The 19,529-nt window shown below is 35.7% G+C and overlaps 1 protein-coding gene across 10 annotated transcripts in view; it reads right to left on the bottom strand.

Annotated features, from left to right (window-relative positions):
• Positions 1–1,294: 1,294 nt before the first annotated feature.
• Positions 1,295–19,529, bottom strand: part of Mpdz (multiple PDZ domain crumbs cell polarity complex component) — a 143,039-nt gene continuing 124,804 nt past the window's right edge. For 7 of the 10 annotated variants that reach the window (XM_010630975.1, XM_010630980.1, XM_033757660.1 and 4 more), the window contains 9 exons: positions 18,926–19,073; positions 11,109–11,195; positions 10,193–10,283; positions 9,270–9,310; positions 8,335–8,457; positions 6,632–6,736; positions 5,288–5,400; positions 3,760–3,883; positions 1,295–1,911 (listed from right to left, as the gene is read on the bottom strand). In XM_010630975.1, the coding sequence (XP_010629277.1) occupies positions 1,765–1,911; positions 3,760–3,883; positions 5,288–5,400; positions 6,632–6,736; positions 8,335–8,457; positions 9,270–9,310; positions 10,193–10,283; positions 11,109–11,195; positions 18,926–19,073 (979 nt within the window). In that variant the 3' untranslated portion in view covers positions 1,295–1,764. Of the gene's footprint in view, positions 1,912–3,759; positions 3,884–5,287; positions 5,401–6,631; positions 6,737–8,334; positions 8,458–9,269; positions 9,311–10,192; positions 10,284–11,108; positions 11,221–18,925; positions 19,074–19,529 lie in introns of those variants that run through there. The other 3 variants (XM_010630978.1, XM_010630984.1, XM_033757662.1) reach the window with 2 other exon arrangements.

The following is a 19,529-nucleotide window of genomic DNA, read 5'->3' as shown; positions in this document are numbered from 1 at the left end:
AGAGAGAGAGAGAGAGAGAGAGAGAGAGAGAGAAGAGAGATGAGAACAAATTTTTAAAGTGAATATTGAACAATAAAGTTTTTTCCCCTAGCAAAAGAACAAAAAAGCTTTCATTTTTGTCTATGCACCACACCACTAAACCTGGGATAGGAGACAGGACATGGCCTAGATTGGCAGAGAAGGGAGGTAGGGTGGGATTCCAGAATCCACACAGCACCACCCCTTAGGACCTCCTAAGTAAAGTTCTCGTTCCTCTGAAATATGGACGGCAAAAAATAACAGACACCATGAAGAACTCACATGCCTCTTCCCAATAACCCACGCTGTGTCCCCCAGGGTATACTTTTAGTATTTTTAACTTTTCTTCTCTTTTGTTTGGCCCAAGTTCACTCCGCAGAGCCAGTTTCTTTCTTACCCTCTACCTTCACTTTTCAAATAAACTTTGTCACCATTTTTGATTGTCTTGTTCAATTTTATGTTCAAGATGAGAAAGACCTAGAAACTATTTGCAAACCACTTCTAAAAGGAACTTCCCAATAACAAATCTTATTTATTCACTTTAATTCTACATTTACACAAAAATGCTACAATAAAAACTGTACACTACTTCTGCTACAAATATAGATATTTAAAGTGATTTTATATATTCTAATGTAGGAGTTTCACGCTCTAAAATGGGAATGAACACATGATAATTCTTCACCAGTTGTCTCAATAAACAATTCCATCTGTTTCTTTTAGTCTTAAACTATTGTATTACAAGACATTAATATAAAGCAATGAACTGAAGTTATGTTAATCCCCTTAATTTTCATACCAATTTACTAATGGCATAGAACCAAAATAATTACTGACATATTGCTATTTTCTTTGTCATTAAGATTAATAGTAATTGTAAACCAACTGCACTGTGCACTAAGAAATTTTCAGTGTTGGCACCAACTGTGAAAACCAACATTAAAAGGTTCTTGGAATGCATGTTCCTCCATGCTTAGTTTGGTTGCCTTAAAGGAAAACCACTGTCAAAATGGGATAGCATCATCATTTTACTATAGCGAAATGAAAATATTTTATAATGGTGAGAAAATGAACACTGAGAATGTGCATTAAGTATGATTCTACAATACCTAGAACACTATTTTGTATATTTGCTATTTACTTAATCACAGAAAACAATTTTAGCAGGAAAAATACGTGTGTATACTAAAGGTAGTGAGACGCATTTTTTATAATATTCAAAATATTAAAATATTGAGAATATTTATTAATATTTTCAATATTTTTAAAAGTTTGGTGTGGGGACAGATGAACTGCCAATTTGAAGGATTTTTATAAAACTCCACAAGATTTTTTTTCCTTATTATGCATTTTTATTTTTACCTGAATTTACTGAAACTATATCTCATGGTTAGATTTAGAATGACTTTTCTTTCTCCTTTAAGCATATTTCTTCCTCTTTAATAATTTTTGTTCATGTGACTACAAAACCTTAGGTATCCTCAAAAGAAAAACTGGATTTATCTGTAAAATGTTCGTCTGTGTGTTTAGATTCACAAAACGCAAAAGAAGAGGAAAAATGCTAGGAGGTTGCCAGTAAGAAAACCATTGCCATATAAGAAAAATAAATTTAAATATTATTTTTCCACTATGATTTTAAAGACTCCATGAACACAGGACAGGAATTGTCACATATAAAAGATCATCCCATTCTCCATGGTACTGAGGAAAGCAAGGGGTTGAGTTGGTTCAGTTCTGGCTGCCGATTCAGGACAGAACCATCAAAGTGACAGTACCCTTTGTTCGCTTAAGTATAGCAACAGCTTCTTCGTGGGTTACCCCTTCGAGACTCTGTCCGTTGACAGCAACGATCTGGTCACCCCTTTTTAGGCGCCCATCTTCTGCTGCTGCTCCCTGTAATTATAAGGGCTTGTTTACTTCTCAAAGAATGCAGTCTCACAACTACACCACAGACTAAAGGTCTAAACAAGAACGTAAGTTGCTCTGCATGGACACATGCGTGCTGCTCAGGTGCTCCGTAGTTACTCCACAGCCATTCAGCAGTGGTGAACACACACAAGAGGCCTGTTCCCTAATGGTTTTAGCACTGAGATCTCAATTTGGGAAAAAAGCTAGTAGTCAATAGATTAGTTTGATGGTTTTTTTCTGGCTGTGCAGCACAGCAGTTGGTTGAAACTCAAATTAATAAAGAATATATGAAAATTTGCCTAGTATGAATGATTTCATAGAATCCAGGATTTTATATCCTATAAATAAGACTAAAGATTAAATAAAACAAAAGCAGTTTCCCAGGCTAAGGGCATGAGGACTTTAAATCCCAAAGGTCTGCAGAAGCATAAAGAAAACATGAAGGTCGACTGGTTTCAAAACCCACTGCTGGGGCTGGCCAGCATACATACGGTGCTTGATCCTACATCCAGCAGTACAACACACATATGCACTTGCACACGAACACACACACACACATGCACGCACGCACACACAGATAATACTGGGCTTTGAAAAGGGCTAGTTAAGCTGCCTTGATTCTTACTTACAAAGGGTACATGGTCTTCATATTCCTATGCCTAACTGATTAGAATTAAAAACAGACATTGAAAAAGAACCCTGCCTTTAGAAGGCAATTATGCAATAAATATAAGATTAAAAATATGGCAAAGTTAATGAGGAATCCATAATGATGAAATTCTTAAAATATGTTTTAACTAGCATGCCTTAAATAAATTGTTCCTAGGCTGAGGAACAGGACTGCAAGATCCTTTATTCGCTGGCAAATGCCACTTATATTTTTGAACATATATTTTTTAAAATGACATAAATTAAGCCTACAGTTGGCTTGCTGTAGGTATAGCACTTAAAAATGCTTAAAAATAGTAATATTTTCCAAATTAATAGAATGAAACTTCCAAAAATTCAAGGATGATGGCACTAATGTAAAGCCTCTGCATCAAACCTTTAAATAGGTTTGCCATAAATTTTGCTCCTTTCCGCTGTAAAATTTTGAGACTAGATTTTCTCCTGCGGGAAATTTTGTACTTTTGAAAATGTGTATTAGTAACATAATAGCAATCATAACATAGATCATTTTGTTTTAAAAGTTTCATCCATGTTCCAGTATCTTTTTTCCTGGTCTAAATGTTCTTACTATATAACTATATACAAATATTTTTCTTTTCTAAAAATATCAAATCTTTGATTATAAATAACTGATCTGCTGTGGGAACAGGGCTGTGGGATACTCTTCAGGTTTTTCTTTAGTAGCTTTTGTTTTACTCAATTAAATTAAACTTCTATAACAAATGCTCTATTGGTTAATTTGCATATAATTTTATGTGCTTCTCTGTACCTGTTTTACATTTCACAAGAAAATGCAAAGAAAACAAAATGTTAGTGCTTTACAGCTTATTTATTTTAAAAGTATATTTATTTTCAAAAGACAATCATGCAACTTGTTTTCAAAGGAAAAAATAAGCTTTACTAGCAAGTTTATTAAATTATGAATACTATTTCAAGTGTCTATAGAGTTTCATTTTGGGACTATTTCCCTTTAAATACAAATAAAGTTCAAATTATACAAAAAAGTTTAATGACCTGGCCCTGTAGGGAGTTTACAAAAAAAAAAAAAATTATCAACTGCTAACCATTTGGCATTACCTCAGGCCATAAACTAATAAGCCAGCTGCTGATCACGGTTAATGACTGTTTACTAGGGAAGAGAAAGGTTAGAATTTGCAGTCTTACCTTTGCGAATACTGTTTTAACATAAATGGGTAAGTCTCCATGAGGGCTGCCATACCCTCCTACTATACTGAAGCCCAAACCATCTGGCCCCCGGTCTAGCATAATTGACTTACACTGAGGAGGTCTACGGAAAAGGAAGGAAAAAAAGAGTTCCGGAGTCAGAACAATACATTTATTATTTTCACACACACACACACACATACACACACACACACACAGGTTATTAACATTATTTTTTTTCTTTTTATTTTCTTGAGTTTATTGGTACATTTTAGGTATACAGTACAGTTAAATTCATTATTGAGATCTTGTACCTTTACATAACAGATCTTGGTTCTCATTTTTTCCCCTTGTCCCTGACCTCCCTTCACCCCCTCTTCCCCTCCCCGTTTACAAACACTTTATTTCCATTTTTTCATTTTCTTACATTTTTTTCTTTTACCTTATTACCTTTCCCCTGCCCTTCCCACTTTCCCTACACCTTTAGCCCTTTTATTCCCATTTCACAATTTCAGTTATCTCATATATATTTTAATTATATATCTTAATATGTTTAGAATCCATAATTCATCTGACATCTACAAAAAGCTAGCATACACTTTGAGTTACTGACAGGGAGGATATCTGTTGAGGATATCTGAGGACACTTAAATTGTCAGTTCATGCTATGTACAGTATTTGAAATTTACAGAATCTAATGAAATTCTACTTAATTTTCTAATTCTATGACTCATTTACAGTTGCTTTAAACTAACATGCTCACAGAATGTTTTCATGGCACAGAGAAACTCATTCTTTTTTCAGTTTAATTAAAATGAGAAGGCTAAATTCAAGGGACTATAATGGGTAAGTGGTAAACATCAGTACTCTCAAAGATCAGAGAAAAGAGTCAATTACAAGCAATGTAAACACTGAATCAAATTATTTACACATTCTAAATGTCCCCTTCCTTCTTGCTATTTCCCAGTGTTCTTTTTATTCAGTTGATCTAATACAGTGAATTATTTTTCAAGCAAAAGGATAGTTGAAATGAGTAGACAATGATGGGAAATTTTCAGATATGTCTGACTTGCTCCATGTTACAAAGGGTGGTGATATTATGGCTAAAATGCTGTCCCAACATGGCAAAAGTAGTGGTAAACAGGCCTAGCTATCTAATCTTATCTATCTCCTCCCAAATAAGAGTTAGCTGGAAAACTAATTCCAGCATGATTTTAGAAGAGACATTTCCTGCAAATGAGCCTGATGTGATTTCTAAAATCATGTTACATGTATTTTCCAGGGGTTCTTATTTTCAGAGAAATAGGGTATCTACCTGTCTATACATAGATGTGTCCACGTTTGATTAGCTAAATCCATGGCATAACTATTCAATAGTTAAAAGCACTTGGTTTGTGCACTGCAAAGCACATTGTCTATTATTTCACCTGTGTGTAGGTGCCAAAAACATGGAAAAGAAGATGCAACTGTGAGGAAAATGTGATTCATAAAAAACAGATTATATACCAAGCATATTATATATTCTCACCCTAAATCATCCTGAAATACGGAGCTTGATGTCAGCCCAGAAAAAGATAGACTAGAACCAGCAGGCTCCAGCTGATGACCTGTGACCACACTCACGTCCCCTCCAGCAGCCACCTGTGCACAGGAGAAGCAAAAAGGAAAACACATGTGCAGGAAGCAGGGAAACCCCAGCAATTTTTCCTCAAAAAGACCACTTGGATAAAATGTGCATTTTATTGCCCACTTAATCATTCCTGTGAACACAAAATGCTACCAGAGATACGTGGGAAGGAGGGTGAGAGGGGAAAGGAAGGGGAAGTCAACAGGATTAAGACAGCATGTACATGTAAGGACTTGTCACAGTGAATACAGTCATTATGTACTGCACACATGTACTAACAAAAGTTTCTTAAGAATTAGAAAGAGTAAGAGCGATATAAAATTTTACAAGGTCCAGAGTCCTTATAACTGTCCAGATGGTAAAAATACTCAAATTTAATTTTATAATGTTCTTGGATGCCTTCAACTGCTACATGTTTGCAGTACATATTTTACTGCAGAGAGTATCACACTTTCTTTGTCCATTCATCTGCTGATGGACACAGAGGAGAACTGTGCTGCTATGAACATATATCACCCTAATACGATGCCTTTGGCTCTCAGGAAGATACCTGCAAGAACAGCTGAGTCAAATGGAATTTCTAGCTTTAGTTTTTGAGGAACTCCATAGTGATTTCCATACTGTTTGTGTTACAGTCCCACCAACAATGTAGAAGGGTTCATTTTCCCTGCAGTCTCTCCAGTATTTGTTATTATTTGATTTCTCAATGACAGCCATTCTTTCTGGGGTAAGATGGATTCTTAATATTGCTTTAATTTGCATTTCTCTAATGGCCAGAGATGTTTAATATTTTTTGTGTATTTATTGATAATCTGTAATTCTTCTGAGATGTGTGTATTCATTTCAGTTGCCCATTTGTTTGATTGGGCTTTTATTCTGGAGCAGTCTAATGTTTTGGAATTCTTTATATATTCTAGATATTAGTTTTCTGAGCAATTCCTATGCCATTATTTTTTAAAGATGTTTACAGTACAAGCCTTTTACTCACACCACTTACTCTACCAAATAATCATTTATTGCTAAGGGCTATATCAAGCATGAAACAACAAATTTATTGTGATAAATATTATGGAATATGTTTTATGCATGCTTTTTTGGAGCTCTCAGTTTAATCATCGATGGTCCAAAGATATATTAAATAAAATAATATGTATGACATTTAATCACTTTTCCTGCTTTGACATCAGAGCTCACATGTCCTCAAGCTATCCACTTGGGATCAGTATGTGGGATGACAAACCTCACCTGCATTTCAATGGCGCCAGAGGCATTTTTCAGTAAGTTCACGGCTTGAGTGTGAGTCATTCCCTCGGTGGATGTGCCACAGATAGTGACAATCCTGTCTCCAACCTGCAAGGCAGAGAAATCACCACCGCTTAGGCAAATGTGAAGTGGGACTTTGTGACCAGAACAGTTCTTTTTTTTCTCCACCATCTACTTTACATACATACTTCCACCAACTACTGAAATATAATGAAAGAAACCAGTAATTTCAAGAAGCTCCAGAAGCAATCACATAAAGAAATTATACATAATGATTTCTATAGTCTTCAGGGGAAGAGAAGGGAGAGGGAGAAAGTCATTGTTTCTTTCTCTTCATTCTGCTGGGGAAGACATTACTTCCTATTAAAATAATAAGATATGGATATAATTTGGAAACCAAAATTTCTCTGAACATCACCACTATAACTGTTAGATGTGACTCTAAGTCAGGGGTTGGCAAACGAAAGCCCTCAGGCCAAATGTGGCCAACTGCCTATTTTGGGTAATAAAGTTTGGCTGGAAGACAGCCATGCTCATTTGGCTGCTTTCATAGGGCAGAGCAGAACAGTTGCAACAGACTCAAGTGACCACAAAATCTAAACTATTCACTATCTGAAAGTTTTCTGGCCCTTATGAAATGTGTACAATGATTTTTAAAGTATGAGCAATAAATTTAAGTATCAAAACAGGCTGAGGGGGGCCAGGGATGTAGCGCACCTGCTTGGCAAATGCAAGGTCCCTAGTTCCATCCCTGGTACGGGGGTGGGGTGGGGTGGGATGAAACAAAACAAACAAACAAACAAGACATGCTGAGGGGTTAGGAGCAAAGTGGAGAGGTAGAGTGCTTGCGTATCATGCATGAGGCTCTGGGTTTTATCCCCAGGACCACGCACGCACATGCACGCGCACACACACCCACACACTTGAATCCTTCCTGAATTAGAAGCTATCTAATTTAAGTTTGGTTATGTCCAAAGACCTTGTCTGAAGCACGATGATGCCACAGATATTTTACTTTAGGGAAACTGAATGCTTCTAAAAGAGCATTCACTTGAGTAGAACAGTTAGCATAAATTTCATCATAGTGTTCTAGACTTGGAGAATCCCTCAATTTTGAAGCAAATTTTATGTAGTTTTAGAATATTGAGGGTAATTTAGCTTAGTGGTGCCGCTGACTGCCTTGTAAGCTCAAGGTTCCGAGTTCAGTCCTGGGTACCAATAAATAAATAAAAAAATAGAATAGAATAGAATAGAATAGTGTAAATGATATTTACATTAAATTTCTGCAATTTTACAATCAAATGCAAATGATTTTTTAATTCAATAAAGTTAAATCAATACATCTTTGAAACTAATGATTCTTATAAGGGAGAAGTTTCATTTCATATTAGTATTCTGAACAAGCTTGTTTTAATTTGTTTTATACAGTCTTAAACAGGTAATGAAAATGTTTTAAGAGACAACTGTAAATTTTATCACTTGATTTACTTTCACATTTGCCTTTAGTAATATCACTTTCAACTTTATTGTAGTATTCTTTATGTAAAACCAAGCCCTGCTGTAGGTTGATCAGCTAACTTTAAAACAGATACTTTCAGAACTCCCTTGCAATAGGTTGCTAGATTAAAATTCTAGAAGAATGCTTTGCTAGATTTCTTAGGGCTACTACTGTTAGCAAAACTCACCCTGAGTTTCCGAGTTTGGGCGGCTACACCATTTGGGTGCATCATTGCGATAAATACAGGGACATCACCAAGGGGGCTGCCCATGCCTCCCGCGATGCTGATTCCCAGAGAGTCAGCAGGCCCCTGCCAGGGAACAGACAGAATTCTTTGGTCAAGTGATATTTTTAATTGACAATTATTTTCCGGTGCAATATTCTACTGTTGACTCTGATCTTCTAGGTATGAGAGTGGAAAGGTAGTTCAAGAAAATGGCATTACCTTAACTGGACACAGGCCCTTACTATGGTTTAGGAAAATTGGTGTCTGCTCAAAAAGCAAGAGACCAAGGTACACTAACTGGAAACTATAATGTGGGACTGGTGAATCCATGAAGTGAAAATGTCACAATTTAAGGATGCAGGGGACTTGTTCAAAACCAGGAATGAGGACCTACAAACACTGCGACCTTGAACAAGACCAGTCTTCTCAGTCACTAGGTCTTTACTTATGAAACAGATACCAGTGCTTCCAGAGGGCTGAGCTGAATATGGGGGGCATTCTGATGATGTATATGTCTAAACAGTGTTCACCCTGCAGCAAAGGCTAAATGAATGGTAGTGGTTTTCATTTTCTTTCTTGTGTATTTCAGATAAATCTTTCCAGAAGGAGAGAGAAGCATCCACTGAAGGGAATTACTGATCAGTGTGAGAAGGGAGAGGCGACAAACTATTTTGTGAGGGGCCTGGCTGATGTATTTTGGCAATATAAAATATACAAACAGTGATTTTTAAAATGAGGAAGTATGACAGAGAAATTTAGCAGACTGCAGTTTACTTTCCACCATATACACTACAAAGATAGTGTATATGTTTTCACACAGGTACTGTAAAGCAGTGAGAGAGTTAATAGAGAACAGGAAAATACAAATGAAAATGCCTCTGAAGACACAAAGTTACCTTTTTTATTTCAACTGTTCTTAATCCCTGTATTTCAGACACTATTGTAAAGACAAAGAAAGATAAAATACAGTCATTAAAGCATTTTTTTAAGTTCACACATTTTAGCCAATATATTAAGCTGCATGGGACTAAGTAGCTATCATTATTTTTTCAGAAAGGAGATAATTACTAGTAGACATGACTAAATCTGTCTCATACAAGAAGTCTTTTTACTCCATTTGAAAAAAAATGTACATAGTATCCCATGTTTTGTTTTCATTTTAAGTACTATCTAATATAATCAGTATAATCCACTTTGAATGAGTAAAATACAGAATGAGCTTTGCACAGAAAGACATGTGTGTGTACATCTTAGAGGCATAAAGTCATGGATGCATTAAAAAATTCCATGGATTTAAGTACCTAAATTTCTAAGATATCAGTCACATTATAAACAGACCGCCATATGGTTAGTTCCTTGAATTTGAACAACTTTCCACCAATGCACCATGCCAAAAAACCCTCTGCATCATGATTTCATTAAATTAAAACACAGGAGGATCATATTAATTTTCTCTAAATTTCTGCATGGAAAAAGGCTTTACTAAATGACATCTTTCGATTTATTGATGTTACATTAAACAGAAAGGAATAAAACCAAATACCCAATCTGCAAAGTAAAAAAATGAGACAGCCCTGATGATCCCTGTCTCTCATATCTTGTACAGTAAATACCAAATGGGAAAAGCTGCCACTGGTGCAGCTTCGTCGTGTTCAGGTTTTTGCCAACACATATTTTTGCATCTACATTAAGACATCAGATGATCTGTAGAGGAGGAAGAGCTAAGTGGAAAACAGGAACAGCAGCAGCAATACAAAACAGGGTTGACTGTCAAAATTCAGACCAGTAAATCCTACTTAAAATACTGAACGAGTCTTACATGCATTCCTCTTCGAGCTACATTCCTGTGACTCAGGTGCACTTGCTCCAGAGAGTGGAAGAGTAAAAGATGACAGGCTGTCTTCACTGATCTATAAATACACAAATATTATTCTATAAAGTTTTGTAAAATGTAAATCCTGGTAAACACTATTAATTTCAGAAATCACTTCTTATAGTGAATCTAGGAAAAAGTACCATTAAGAAACAGTGGTGTTTGGCAATTTGAAGGGCAATTAAAAAATAGTTTCCACTGAATTTTTTCTTATTAAGAATGATTTACCTAGTGATATAAATAAATTAAAGCAAAGAGGGTAAAACAATTGTTTCCAACTTATCATTCAGTCTAGTCCTTTCTAAATTTAAATATCTGATGCACAAAAACTAGGACTTAAAAACTGCCAACTTAGGGCCAGTTAGCAATAAATTACCGCTGATAATTCTGGAAGTTAGTAAATGGTCTATGAAGACAGATGACTGAAAATGGGTCAACATCACCAGAGGACAAGACTGAGGAAAGGTCTCTGTAAAATTCCTGAGCTATTTTAATGCACTTCTATAGATGGCAATAAGCATTTATAGTTCACCTGTATAGGATTTTCTGGCTGAATAAGAAATGATAGACATTTCTTGTACAAGATCTTAAAAATGTGTCTTCTTGATAGGCTTCATTCATTTACATAAAGGCTAATGTTTGAAGTTGGGGGGAAGAAGTTCTTTAGAACAGCTTAAACCACTCAGCGCCTCATCTTCTGCCCTTTCTCATCCCTTATTCTTCCTGTCTCAAATGCTATACTCAAGTCACTCTGCCATGCTGCCAGAGGACGAGGCAGGACTGGAGACCCTGGCCAGGTCCACAGTGATGCCCTGATGTGCTCATCTGCGGGCAGGGCTGCCCTGATGCCAGAACTACCCACCTGGCTGCTTTGAGAAGGCCTCCTCTCTGAGTGAAACGGACCAGTTTTGATTCTTCCCACTTCCAGGGTCACCGTGCCTAGGGAACACTGAGGCAGTGGTTGCTTTATAAAACTGTTTAAGTGAAATTCTATGATCACCCCAGGAATATATTTTATTCTTCAGGACTAAGCTTTACAAAGCATTTTTCTTTTGGGATTTCTATAGGCAAGGATACCCCCCATCCTTTGTGGAAAATGACTTTTATTTAATTTTAGTAGTATGTTTGTGATATATAAACATTGTAGTCATTTTTTGGAGTTAGTATAGATACCATCATATCTTGATCACTTTTGATCCCTGCCCCCAACCAACCTCCCTTTTCATTTCTTCTTCTCTAGGTCCCATTCCCCATTCCCAAAAGGTCAAGCTCCCTGTTTCTATCAAGTTTTTGTCCCTTATTTATATTTTGGGCTTCTCATTTAAGAGAATTGACTGTATGGCTGAGTAATACTCCACTGTGTACACACACGCATCTTCTCTATCCATTCTCTATTGATGGGCATCTAGGCTGTTTCTGCAACGAATTTCCATTTCTATTTTAGTTTTTGAGGAATCCTGACACTGACTTCCACAGAGGTTGTACCAGTTTTTATCCCCACCAACAATGTAAGAGGGTCTTGTTTTCCCTACATCATCACTTTATGTTATATTTTTGAGGACTTGATAGCCATTCTTCCTAGAGAAAGATGGAATCTCAGTGTTTTTTTTGATCTGCATTTCCCTATGGCCAAAGATCTTGAATATTTTTTATGTACTTACTGGCTATTTCTACTTCTTTTGAGAAGTATCTATTTATTTCAACTGTGCATTTTCTGACCAAGTCTTTTGTTTTATGAGGTCTAATTTTCTGAGTTCTTTATATATTCTAGGTATTAACCCTATATCCGAAGAATAGCTGGTAAATTTTCCCGCTACTGTGTAGGCTGTTTCTTCATTCTGTTGATTCCTTTGCTATACCCTAGTTTTCTGACATATTTTGATTTGTTGATTCTTGGAGTTATTTCTTGTGCAATGAAGGTTCTGTTCAGAAAGTCCTTGCTTACTGCTGTCAAGAGTTTCATCTATTTTATTTGCTACCAGATTTAATGTTTCTTTTTTTTAACTAGGTCTCTGATCTATTTTGATTTGATTTAGTACAGGATGACAGATATGGGTCTAGATTCATTCTTCCACAACTGGGTAACCTGTTCTTCCAACACCATTTGTTAAACAAGGAGCTATGTCTTCTACAGCACTTGGTTTTAAGCCCTTTGTCAAAGGTCAGATGTCTTGGTCAACATGTCTGTTTTTGTGTCAGTACCATGCTGTTTTTTGTTGTGTACTGGAGATCGAACTCAGGTCCCTGCACTTGAAAGGTAGGTGACAGAACCAGTGAACTATTTCCCTGGCCCCTTACTGTTTTTATAAATCACTGCAGTTTTGTAATATGACTGAAATCTGGGATTGTGATGCCTTCTACTTTGCTCTTGCTTCTGAGATTGCTTTTGTTACTCTGGGTCTCTTCTGGTTCCATATACATTTTGCAATTGTTTTCCTAGTCCTGTGAAGAATGCTTTTCATATTCTGATTGGAATTATGTTAAATCTATATATGAATTTTAGTAATACAGCCATCTTGATTATACTGGTTCTCCCTATCCAGGAACAGGGTTATTTTTCTAATGTCCTCTTCCATCTTTCTTCAGAGTACTGCAGCTTTCATTATAGAAGTCTTCTACCTCCTTAGTTAGGCTGACTGGCAGGTACTTAAACTTCTGGAGCTCTCGTGAACAAGACTGTTATAGTGATTTCTTTATTTTTTGTGGATAGATTTTATGTCCTGCCACTTGGCTCAATTTATTTATTAGCTCTACTAGTCTTTTGGTGGAGTTTTCTGTGGGACTTCTATGTAAAGGATCATATCCTTTGCAAATATAGTTTGACTTCTTTTCATATTCATATCCCTTTTATCTCTTGCCTGAGTTTTGAGAATTATACTGAACAGGAGTGATAAGAGTGCACAACTTTGTTTGGTTCCTGATTTTAGAAGAAATTTTTCAGTTTTCAGTTTTCCCCATTTAGTATGATGTAGTTTGTGGGTTTGGCACAAATGGTTTTATTAGTTTGAGGTGAAAAGTACTTCTATACCTATTTCCATCAGGATTTTTATCATTAATTGTTTTGGATTTTGTCAAAGACTTTTTTTGCATCTATTGAATCAATATTTGCTCCTTCTCCTTAGTGCTACTGATATGGTATATTACACTTACTGATTTATGTATTTTGTGCTATCCTTGCACCACTGGAATGAAGCCAACTTGGCTATGATATGTGATCTTTTTAATGGTTTGTTGCTTTCTGTTTGCAAGTAACTCACTTTTACATTTATGTTAATTAAAATTACTAGTTTGTAGTTTTCTTTTTGTTGAGTCTTTGTCCAGTTTTAGTATCAGGGTAATGCTGTTTGCAGACAATGACTTTGGCAGTGTTTTTTCTCTTTTAACCTCACAGATGACTTTGCGAAGAATTGGCATTACTTCTTTTCTGAAGCTCTGGAAAAACTCAGTGATAAATCCATCAAATACCAGGCTTTTCATAGCAGCATTTTTACTACTACTTCAATTTCATTGTCTGTTATAGATCTATTCCGGGTCTTTACATCTTCTTAGTTCAATTTTGTTAAGCCATATGTGTCTAGAAATTTACCTATTTCTTCTAAATTCTCCAATTTATTGGAATACAAGATTTCCAAATCAGTTTCAGTTTTTTTGTTTTTTTGGTACCAGGGATTGAACTCAGGTCCTTGTGCTTGCAGGGCAGGCCACCTAACCACTGAGCTAAATCCCTGGCCCCCCAAATCAGTTTCTTGTAGTCCTCTAGAGTACAGTGATACCCACTGTGATTCTGCCCTTTTCATTTCTAATTGCACTGATACAGCTCTTTCTCTTTAAAGTTAGGCTTCATTGATCATGTTTTTCCTTTCAAAGAACCAACTCTTTGACTCATTGATTTCAATCAATTTCACTGATTCTTCTTTTGATATTTATGATTTTTCTTCTAAAAGTTTGGATTTGGATTGTTCTTATTTCTAAGACCTTCAGATGTATCATCCAGTTATTTATTTGATAATACTCTTACTTTTCTAATGAAGGCACTAAGAGCTATACACTTCTCTCTTAGAACTACTTTTATTGTGTCCTATAGATTCTGGAATGTTGTAATGTCATCATTATGATTCTAGGAAACTTAAATTTCTTCTCTAATCCAATGATTATTCAGCAATGTATTATTTAATCTTCAGGTGTTTGTGTTGTTTCTGTATTTTTCACTGCTGTTGTGGTTGTTGATTTCTAGTTTCATTCTATTGTGATCTGACAGAATCGAAGAGATTATTTCAATTCTTTTGTTTTTATTTAAACTTGCTTTATGGCCTAAGACATCATCTATTTTGGAGAAAGCTCCATGAGCTGCTAAGAAAAAAGTGGCTTTTAAAAAACATTTAAAACTCATAAATAATAAACAGTTGTACAAAGTCCACATCTTTTTCCATTTCATGTTCTTTTTGTGGGCGTTTTTTTTTTTTTTTTTTGGTACCAGAGATTGAACTCGGGTCCTTACACTTTCAAGGCAGACAGCGGAACCAGTGAGCTAAATCCCCAGCCCTTCATATTCTTCTTTTAAAATTTTATATTTAGGGCCGGGTGTGGAGGTGCACACCTGTAATCCCAGCACTTGGGAGGCTAAGGCATCAGGATCACTGTGAGTTCGAGACCAGCCTGGGCTATACAGTGAGTTCCAGGTCAGTCTCAACTACATAGTGAGACCCTGTCTCAAAAAAAAAAAAAAAAAATTATGTTTATTTTTTATAGTACATATTTGCAATGCATGCAGTTTACAATCATTTTGGGTGTGGTTATATGTACATATCACAGATTCTTTTTTTTTAATGTCCTTCCCTTTCCTCCTCCTCCACACTGAATCCTGTCCCTTTCTTCATAAGTGTTGATAATGTATATCTCAGCTCATACTATAGAGTACACTGTTTACATTATCTGGTGTTACTGAGTTCCTGTACATGGCATATCTTTATTCTTAGTTCCCCTTCCCCTTTTCCATACTCCTTGCCCTTGTTCCCTTAGATCAATTTCCTATTGTAAGAGATCCGTCCCCTTGACCCTGTCTATACAACCTATAGCATTTTCTGTTTGTACTTTGCTTCACTCAAATGAGAGATAACATACAGACGGTATTTAAGTTTGTGTGTCTGGTTTATTTCACTCAACATTATGCTTTTCAGGTGTATCCATTTTCCTACAAATGTATCAAATTTGTCATTCTTTATCGCTGAGTACTATTCATCTATTCACATATATATGTATATGTGTGCGTGTGTGTGTGTGTGTGTGTGTGTATATATATATATATATATATATGTATATATAATTTTCTCTATCCAATCTTCTGTTGATGGGTACACAGGCTGCTTCTAGGATTTGGCTATTATGAATTATGCTGCTATATATAAACACTGGTATGCAAGTAAGGCTGTAGCATGATGCCTTAAGCTCTCTGGGGAAGATTTCTAGTAGGAGGGTAGCTAGGTCATATGGGATTTCTAATTTCCTTCACTAACAAATCTCCATACTAATGGTTGTACTAGTTTACTTTTCCTCCACATGTCTACCTCATGATTTGTATGGAGACTGTTTTTACCAAGGAAAAGAGAAATTGAGAATTAAGCAATTATTTCATGAATGCACTAATTCAGAAAGATCAAATGAACTGAATAGCTCAGTGTTTAACAAAGAGAAACATTAAAATCATCACAACCATGGCAACTTGTTTTGCCTTTAATAGAAAGGTTACTCAATTTGATAAATCTTCTACTGCTACATGGTAGTTGAATAGACATATTATGTAATACTTAAAAATTACTATAAATACAAAACAAGAATTGAAGACAATTTCCCTGCAGTCCTTTACAAATAAACAACATGCAAGCAAACAATGCTGTGCAGTCTAATACTGAAAGTAGCATAAGGAAGCTTTTGAGACCCTTAGCTTTTGAGGTCAAAAACACTGGTTTAATTCAGGACTGTGATTTACTAGCTGTGTGACTACAATGGAATTCTAACTTTGGAAATGGTTGCTATTCTGCATTTAAAAAATGTAGAGTGGGCCAGGGATTTAGCTCAGCGGTTCGGTGGCCTGCCTTGCAAGCACAAGGACCCGAGTTCAATCCCCGGTACAAAAAAAAAAAAAAAAAAGTAGAGTATTATAGGTTCTAGTGTACAAGCTATGTACAATGGTTATGTCAGTGTCTAGTGTACAACGATACTAACATAAATACTAGGCATTGATATTCTGATGAACATTCTGAACATTTTGATCATGAATCAAACTCTGAAAGGTCAAAACAAAATTTATAATATCCATAATTTGGTTTTTTTTTGAGACAAGGTCTCACTATGTAGTTAAGACTGACCCGGAACTCACTGTGTAGCACAGGCTGGTCTCAAACTCACAGAGATCCTCCTTCCTCAGCCTCCCAAGTACAGGGATTGCAGGCATGTGCCACCACGCCCGGCATGAAGGTTGTTTCTTAAGCCTCAAGTTAACTCTTCTTGCACTATTTTTCAGTTTAAGTGCAGTGACTAACAAGTCTATGCATTAATTATTCATTATGCAGTTATAACTCATTTATCTATAACACAGGTCTTTCAAGCTAAAGGGTTTTGACTGTTATAAACATTTCAAGGTAGTTTTCCATTAAAAAAGCAATTCTTTATAATCAAAGAAAATTTGAAAATAAAAAATAAAGAAAAAAACTGCCTCATGATTGTCATAAAATGCATGATTTTATTTTACATAGTTGTATTGACACTGTAAACTTTTTGTCTTCTTCATTATCTTTGTATATTCATAATTGTCACTGATATTGTTTTAAACAGATTAATACCTGCCACAAACCTGAAATATATAACACAGCTGATGCAGTTTTTGTTAACCACCTTGCTTCACATCTTCTTTTACAAATAACACTTCAATGAACTTTATGTGGATGGAATTTTGTACACAGAGGATTTTTAAATGAAGAATTGCTAAGTCAAAACAATAAAAAGCAACAAAGTAAAATATGTAAGCTATGTAAATATTTAAGGCTCAAATTATATATTGCCAAGTATTATGAAAATGGCTGGTTTAACTAATTTTAAAAATTATTTATGTCTAGGATACTTCCTTCTCTTTAAAATATAGCAGTCTTATGAAGAAACAATTGTTTTTTAACTAATCTGCAAAAGGAAGCTATTCCTCCTTGAAAGTTCTTACTTTGTTTTGGTAACTGACAACTCTAAGAAATGGAAGTTTGTAATGTGTGCTTTGTTAAAAACTGAATTTATACACACATTCATATGCCAGCTGCTATTCAAACCAGAGAGACTAGTAACAAGAGCCTCAGCTGAAACACCCTCCACAAGAGCCAGCCTCTGAGAAGCTGCTGCCAGCACTGGACCTGACAGATGCAGTAGAGCTGCTGTACAGACTCCTGTCAATGTGCACCCCAGGCACAGCTCCTGATCATGGTCTTCTAGTCAATCTCAGACTGTATTTCTTCAGGTGAAAAATTCGTCAGGTAAAAGGAGACACTGATACAACAATTGCCTTACTTACTTAGAGGAATGCAAATCCTCTCTAGGAAATGCAGTATTTCCTAGAAGAGACTATGTCTGGAGTTTCAAGAACTAGATTTTTAAGTGACTATTCTGTATTTTGCAATTAGTTTTTTAAATGAGACTAGTTCTACCTCTCCGATCAGTACAAGGTTCTCAGGGAGAGTTCACACTAGAGGGAATCTATTTCACAAAGATGAAATGTAACTGAGCTTAGAATGATACCTAGAAATGGGGCCTTATAATGGCTGGAATAATTCCCAGTAAGGGTACTGTCAGATGAAAATGCAATAAATTACCTTCATTGCATCAGATGAGCTTCCCAACCATAATTTTAGATATCAACTTTAAAGCAGTTTGGTAGGTTTGAGTGAGACTAGGATTTTGACCACGTATTCCCTTCTATAGACCCTAAGACACAAAATCATTCCAGCAAATTCTTTGTAACACTATTCGTCATTTTTCAGAAAGATGTTGACTCAAGTGGGTTCAAAAGTAGTTAAGAAAGAGGCTGAGACAGGGGAGCCCAAAAACATGATCTCCAGAGATGCCGTGGGTACCCTGTTCGCTTCCAGTGATCTGCACCCAGGGAACACTGCTACCAAATGACCTTGCAGTGAGTGCTCTGCGTGAGATGCCAGACTCCCTGTAACTAGAATCTGTCAGAATAAACCCAGAAACACCATGGAGAAACAAAGATTCCACTCAAAAGTCACCATAAAGATAAATGACTTAATAATGTTTCAGACATTCAGCTAATAATTCCCTACTACCATTAAATAAATATTAACTACATACTAAACAGCTGATCATAAATTTACTATTTGGAAATCTGTTACCGAAATATGATGTTTCTCTAGAGATGGCATTATAGATAAATATGTCACTAATTTGACCATGGCAGCTCAATAGTAAATTCTCTTTCTTCTTCCACACAATTAAACAGAATTAATTTTATTTTAATGTAGTACAAGTAGATATTAATAGAGAATATAAAGAGTTTTATGAAAGAATAATTTTTCAAAACAATACTTAAGAGAATAACAATGGTAAATATATTGTGTATCACGATGGTAAGAGAATATATTTTCAATTACCATAAAATTATTTTTGGCATTTGATTTTTACCTTCAACAAAGCCGCAACAGCTTCCTGGGAGGCGTGCCGGACGTCTTCTCCATTCACCGCGAGTATCTGGTCTCCCTGCACCAGTCTTCCATCAGCATCTGCAATCCCTCCTTTCACAATATCTGACACAAAAACTCCAGCATCGTTTCTGCAAGCAAATTTAGTTTTGACAATTATTATTCCTGAACTGTAATGCAAAACTTATTTTATAACTTTTTATAATAAAAATCTTATGTCTATTTTCCAGTTTCTTATTGAGAAAAATTACTAGAATATAGTTTATAATAATTAATAGCTTATATCTTATAGTATTTCATAGATCAAAAAGATTTTTGTAAGAATTTATTTTCACAATGATATAATAGAGTACTGTGAAGCAAAGTGAGTACTACTATTCTTTTACGGGCCAGGTAGCTAGTAAAGAATGAATACATAATTTAAGAATTCATCCTTGATCCAGAGATTTAGCTCAGTGGTGCCACCACCTGCCTCTCAAGCACAAGGACCCAAATATGTTTCCTGGTACCAAAAAGAGAAAAAGGAATTTGTCCTTGTTCCTTGCCCTTTCCCCTTTCCTTTCCATTCTTTTTTTTTTTTTTTTTTT

The sequence above is a fragment of the Fukomys damarensis genome, unplaced genomic scaffold, assembly GCF_012274545.1.
Source record: "Fukomys damarensis isolate Sample0158 unplaced genomic scaffold, DMR_v1.0_HiC HiC_scaffold_31, whole genome shotgun sequence".
Classification (NCBI taxonomy): Eukaryota; Metazoa; Chordata; class Mammalia; order Rodentia; family Bathyergidae; genus Fukomys; species Fukomys damarensis.
This window is presented reverse-complemented; position numbering and strand designations above follow the sequence as displayed.